Source organism: Apaloderma vittatum, unplaced genomic scaffold (assembly GCF_000703405.1).
Source record: "Apaloderma vittatum isolate BGI_N311 unplaced genomic scaffold, ASM70340v1 scaffold44655, whole genome shotgun sequence".
NCBI classification, from domain to species: domain Eukaryota; kingdom Metazoa; phylum Chordata; class Aves; order Trogoniformes; family Trogonidae; genus Apaloderma; species Apaloderma vittatum.
In genome coordinates, this window is record NW_009719687.1 from 11,294 (window position 1) to 17,987 (window position 6,694).

Genomic DNA, 6,694 nt, shown 5'->3' on the forward strand with positions numbered 1-6,694 from the left:
TGCCACTCCAGCAGTCGCGGTAGCCACCAGCAAAACTAGACCGCGTTTCTGCATCAGGAACGAGCCGTATCCTTGATTTTACACTGACCTCACACGCAGGCCTTCTTCTCAGCTTTTCTTACTGCTTGTTATTTTTTGTTATGACCTTCCCTTTTCTTCCCGCAGATTTGCAGGCTTCCTTTCAGGTGCGTCTGCCAGAAGCTGGTGCCTGCAGCGTTGTTTGTGGCAGCCTTTTGGTGGGCCATGAATTATGGACTGCAGAATTAACACAGAGAATTACAATAGGAGGTCACTGCTGGACTCTGACCAATATCATTAACACCCAGGTGGTGGCAGTTGGTTTGTTTTTCAAATTTACACTGATAAAAATCTCTTTTATATTTAAAACCTAGGCTAGTGCTGGGTCACTGCTGTTTCGTACCTTTTTTAAAGAAGATAAACGTTTAAAATAAGGAGGTTGTTGCTGGATAACTGCCTGACTTGCTAGTTTTGAAATGTGACTCCAGGCGATTAGAAAGTCTTTTTTGTGTTTGTTTTAATGCAATATAAAGTGTCTATTTCATATAAATGAGTTTCTTAAAAATACTCTGGATGTGGGGGAAGACTGAAGGCATGCTGGACATCCTTTAAATTTTAACACTGTAAAAGCAATAGCAAAGATTAAAACCATGATACTTTTTTAAAATTAAATTGTTGCTTCAAATGTTTCACAGTGTCATCTACTTTATTTTCCAAGACTGTTCTATCACACATTAGTAACAGTAACTTGTCTGGCACATTTTGCTATCTAAGACTACAGAACAGGCTTTATTTGATTCTTATGTAGTAAAATTAACACATGAAATGATAGTTTATTGGAAAAAGAGTGCTTAGGATATGCTAGCAAGCAAGTCGGTCAGGCTGGTACTTGAAGACCAGTCAAGCCAAGATGTTACTTTCCCAGAATTTTCAGAAGTCTACCAGTAAATTTTATACTCTTCTGCCTCTTTTTAAAGTAAACTTTGAGTTGGTCAGAAAAAAAAAGAATACAAGAATTTGACTGAACTTGGAAAAGAGATTTTTTTTTTTGGATGACACATCTTTTTGGAAGGCATGTGCTTAGGGGAGAAACAGGAAAACCTGAGCACGGCTTGCGGGGTGGAGATTACGTGTCACCCGCGTGTACTCCACAGGTGGCCATTAGGACACTGCTGCGTTTCTTCTCTCACAACCACACCAGGTTGTTCTCTCTACCTGGGTGCATCATCCCTACCCTTTGCCACTGAAGCTGTTTTTCACCGTGTAGTTATAAAATCTCAGTGTGAGAAAACGAAAGTGCAGCTCTGTGGTTTGGGTATTCCCCTCAGCAGAGGGGATACCTGCTTCCTGCCTAGTCAAGCGACTACTACTACTATGGTTAGTGCACTTTTGAAACAGGAAAATGCAATATTTAATGGCCTAGTGACCTAAGCACTCATCTGAGAGGTTGGACTTTCAAGTTCAAGTCCCTGCTTTAAATCAGACAAGGAATTTGAACCAGACTTTTCTTCAGTGCAGACACACATCAAACCCAGTCAAGTTTAAGCAAGCTGAGGAATGCATTTCCTCTCTTTCATGAACGGTGCCCAAATTCTATTATGATCCTAACTGCTCGTCTCAAAAAATTCATCTGGGGGGAAAAAAAAGAGAAGAAGAAAAAGAAAGCTCAGCTAGAGTATTTCATACAACCATTTCATGTTAAAGGACTTTGAAATATCCTTGACTTGAAATGTGGAGCAAAAAGTATGCAAAGATGGTGTGCGGAGGGTGATGGCTCCGGCATACACTGGAAATTGAAGCAGCAGCAGCACGTGTGTTCTAGTGTCGCCTTTTTTCAAAATGCCCTCAAGCCAGAAGCAGGTAGGCAAGTTTTTTCTACAAAAAGCACAGTTAGCACATCTGGAACCTTGGTCTCACTTGGGCCCGAAGCTGGCCAGCTGGATTGCCTGTACAACCAAAAACCAGCCCAAACTTTCACCAGTGAATTGACTGCTCTGTGTAACTCCCTAACACCTGTGTGATAGAAAATATGTTAAAACTATTGTTCAGTGAAGGGTAAAAATTCCCATCAATAAACTCCCATAGTAAACAACCTATGTACGTGTAACAAAAATTGATTGCCAAAAACCTGATTCTTTGCAGCTGAATCACTTTAACACTACAAAATCATTTCAGTTATTTCTAGATAAGTGATCTTTATGCACAGAGGAGCAATGATAAATGGGAGACTGCCGCACTGCCTATTCCATCTGGGAGCTGCGTGGGACGACTCTGCTTTTTCAGACTCTTGCAATCAATAATGTCACATTTTGAATCACAAGAGAGGGAAAGTTCAGCATCCAGCACGTGCGGAGTGAAACACAGTCTCAAGGAATATAAAATGCAACCACACTGACAAAGCAACTGAAACACAAAGTGAACAGCATCCGCAACGAGAATTATCACAAACTGGAGTACTGCAGCCAGCGGTAATTACCAGGCTCCTCTCTTACCTGCGGAGCAGAGAGCTTCGTGAATAAGGCTCTGCGGTGTGACTCACAAGACTCAATGTGAATTTTTTTTTTTTTAACTAGACACTTCCTCATGTGACAGAGTTTATGGCAATTGGTTTTCTTTTTTTTTCTTTTCTTTTCTTTTTTTTTCTCCACATCCTGTTTCTGCTTGTTCCTAGGTGCAGGAACTGCGCTTACTTTTCACGTCTCAAACGTTCTGTTTCCAGATGCAGAAGGGATAGGTGAGTCAGCACACAACGGAAACACAGATAACAGTACTAATATCCAGGATTCTTAATTACTCCATGTGCTGCTCTCCGCCAAACCAGAGACAAGTTTTACGACACAGGAGACGGTCTTCTGCTCATTTACAGCTGTACCCCAGCCGTGTGCTGCTGGGCACGATATGAAAGCAAGCCCTGATCATTCCCCGATACAGAGGCAAGAAGACCTCTGTCAGACGTGTTTTTTCAGCTGATATAAACTTCAACATCAGCACGAGAGGACACCACCATTTGGCTTCTGGTTTTGGAGACAGGAGGCTTGCCCAAGAGCAGCCTCGGCAACGCAGAGGTTGCTCCCTCTGCTTCAGCTCAAATGTTGCGCAGCAGAAAAGCAAACACCCGTTAGCTAATTAGGTTAGCTAATCTTCTGCATTTGCAAGCAAGGGATTTTTAGCATGATTCTCCCAAAGAGCTTTTATTCCAAGCAAAGAGTGCAAGAAAGTGAAAAGAGGGGAAAAAACCCGTATTTATTGTAAGAACAATACAAATAGAAAACAGGTCTCCAAAGCTTCCACATAAAAAGTGAAATAATTTTTTTAAAACGTCCAGAAACTACAAAACCCTACAGTACAACCAACATTAGTGCCTCCAACATGCCATGCTTGGCTCCAAATACCATAAAACCTGGTTTCAAAGTCACTGACATTGCGTTTGGTCCTACAAGATGTAGTTAGAAGCTTCTAACACAGCAGAGTGTTTAATAATATAAGGGATTTAGCCAAGACATTCTAACCATCTAGTGATGGCTTTGGTTGTGCTTTATTGAATAATTAACACCTCACCTGTAACACAGGAGCCTTTGCTGAAATAATTTTCTTTACAGCAATCCCATTTCTTTACAGCACACATGTTCTGCCCACCCAGGCAGCACCATGGGCTAACACAACCTTTAACTGGCAGCCTGTAATCGTCCAAACAGCTGACAAATTCTGTATTTTACCAATAGTTAATGTTTACACATGCCAGAAGTGGAATCTGTACTGCACAAGTAGGCTCTGGTGCCAATTTCAGTTCACAAAAGAACTGCTGAATAATACACTCCACCAAGCAACCACTAATTGAGGCTGGTATTTTAAAATTCACTTTCCCTTTTTCCCCTTTCAGAAATGTGATATTCTGAAATTAGTACTGCAATTGGAAGTTACTCTGCATTTCATAATACATTACTGAAGACCTGCATAGTCATTTAAGTAATATATCCTATTTTTTTCCTACGTATCACTCTTAAACAGACCATTAAAAATACCAATAATAATAAAAAAGCTAGAGTTTAGGTGAAGCTTTCAGTCACACTTTAATATGCACCACAGAACCCTTCCCTGCCTGTTTCCCTGCAAACACTGTCCTCTCCTATTTCCTAGAGCTTTCAGCACCCCTCACGGGCAACAGGCAAGCAAAGGAGCACACATGTTCTGCCCACCCAGGCAGCACCATGGGCTAACACAACTGAACCTGTTCTAATAAGCCAAGTTCTGGATGCAGAATCCAAACCCACAGATACAGTGCTGAAGCTGTTCCCAAGTGAAGCCACCCCAAGCCCTGCCACCCATCCAACGACAGCCGCTGCCAACAAGGGAACCAGGAAGCATTTTCCAGGAGGGCTCAGGACAACCTGCCCCTCTCCAGCTCATCTCCTGCTGCCAGAAAACGTACGAGCTGGCAGAACGCAGTCAGAAATAACAGTGACAACCGACCAACAGCGTTCAGCCTCTCCTTCCCTGGCACTCGCATTACCACAGGGTTCACCCAAAGAAGATCTTTCCACAAAGTCTCTAGCGCTGTCGTTTTCTGCTCCATCAAGAAAAGTCATCCAAAGGGCCAGTTCAGCCCGTGCATCCATGTCCCCATGTGGGACAACAAAAGCCCTGCGCCCCTGGGAACGCTGGGAATTTTGGCAAGCTGCTTCATTCAGTGAAACATCTCTTCTCCCTCCTGTGACTTAGCACAACCAAGGTGGCACCGGACAACTGGAGGGAAAATTACTTGCATCCACGTGTGTACTACAGGCTAGTAACCATGCAGTCCAGAGCAGGAAAAATATCAAGAAAAGCCTTAGGAAAATTATGTTCCCAATAACATCTTTGGCTTTACCTGGCAATACAGACACAAAATAAAATAATTTTACACAGATGAACGTCCCACAAGTCAGCTGAGTCAGAAATAGGATCACCAACGTACCAAAAGCCGTGCCAACCAGACAGCTTCTCTAAAAGTGCCCTCGAGCCCAGCACAGAGCCCTCCGGAACCCGGAGCCGACAGCCCCATTCTGCCTCATCGAACAGCAGATCCCTGCACCAGACAGCCACAGCGACTGACTTTAACCTGAATCTTCACCGCCTGAAAGATTCAAAAAAAGGAAGAGGGGAAGCTGCTTGCAGGATTGAGGCCAAATATAAGGCCATTTGGCACATTTATTGGCAGTTTTTTGTAGTCCCAACACAGATGAAGAGCCAGACTTTGCTCTCCCCTTCCACATCTGAGGCACACAGAGAAGGAAAATAATCACTGCGATTACGCGCACGGTGCTCTTTTCATCATGAGAAGCCACGAATGCTTAAGACTTCCTCTTTTTGGAAGCACAAAGTTATTTTTAAATCAGGCAGAAAAAACCATGTTGCTTGACTTTTCCTCAAAAGGCTACTTAGGCCTCTGCTGCTTCCTCCTCATCTTCCAGGGCATCTACATGGTTATATTGTTTCCAGGCCTTTAAATTACATTTTTTGAGAACGGCTCCTAGTTGCTTCCCAGGCCCCACTTCGTATGTGTAAGGAAATTCTGTTCCTTGCTTTCTTTCATACACAGAATGCATGGTCTGCTCCCACCTAACCGGTGAAACCACCTGCTTCACTAACAGCTTCTGAATGTGCTTTGAGTGCATGTACTTTTTGCCATCAACATTAGAATAGACACAGAGCAGTGGTTTCTGAATCTCAATCGATTTTAGGACTTCAGCCAATGGCTCTACTGCTGGTTCCATAAGTCTGGTATGAAAAGCCCCACTGACCGGAAGCATTTTTGTACGTGTAAAATAATATTTTCGGGCATTCTCCTGCAAAAACTTCAAAGCCTATAAAAGAGAGAGAGAAGTGAGAGTCTTGCATAACAAAGGTTTACTCAGTCAACCCACAAGAACCACCTCATCGGACTTAGCGTGATAAACGGACTCCCAGCCCTAACCAACGACTGCCACATGCTGGGAAAAAAACAAGCCACAGATCAAATACTTCTGTACGTAACTTCCACACAGAAGTGTGAAGTAGAAGTTTTGAAAAATGAAATCTTAAATTTGACTAAAGGCACAGTTACTATGAAGCAATACCTGCAAGTGTCCTGCAATGACTCTGCTGTCTGGAAACAAATAGTTTGAGATTTCACATACGGGGTTTTCTATACCCAGCGATTCACAGTGTTTACGGGCTTCCAAGCAGGCAAATTTGTAATTTGCCTCTCGCCGACCGATAACCGACAGCATTCCGCTGGGGACGGCTTCCGACGCCTTTTGCATGGCTTCGGCGCGCACTTTCACCGCGTACAGTGCTAAGGAGAAAAACAGAGATGCTCAGTAAATATAAGCCCCGAGAAAACAACCCTAACTGGGGCGCCTTGCACCTGCACGCAAGAAAGGGTGGCTGTTCACTCTCGTGAAACGTCAATGCTTTTAATGCCGTGTTACAAATATCACAGTAACAATTGAAGTAGAAAGTAAAACTCAACCTCTGATAAAAAAGCGGGAGGGGAAGAGTGGTAAGAGGCGATGCTTTGGAAGAAGCATGCGGGTGGGAGGTCCTACTATAGGGAAGGGTTCGGCAACATTTCCCGGCCACCTTCGGCAAAGCTCAGGGCTCCAGCGAAGACCAGCGCCGCGAACTCCCCCACGCTGTACCCCGCCGCGGCCACACA

At 43.7% G+C, this 6,694-nt stretch overlaps 2 protein-coding genes across 2 annotated transcripts in view; one reads left to right on the forward strand and one right to left on the reverse strand.

Moving 5' to 3' along the window:
• LOC104274930 overlaps positions 1–713 on the forward strand; it is a 3,766-nt gene extending 3,053 nt beyond the window's left edge. The window contains exon 4 of the mRNA XM_009870720.1: positions 166–713. Within this exon, the coding sequence (XP_009869022.1) occupies positions 166–267 (102 nt within the window). The 3' untranslated portion in view covers positions 268–713. The remainder of the gene's footprint in view (positions 1–165) is intronic.
• A 4,722-nt stretch (positions 714–5,435) lies between these two features.
• Positions 5,436–6,691, reverse strand: MCAT (malonyl CoA:ACP acyltransferase (mitochondrial); the record flags this gene model as incomplete). The annotated part of the gene is made up of 3 exons (XM_009870721.1): positions 5,436–5,861; positions 6,114–6,331; positions 6,619–6,691. Coding segments are annotated over 3 exons (717 nt in total), but the record flags the coding sequence as incomplete, so codon positions are not given.
• Positions 6,692–6,694: the final 3 nt, after the last annotated feature.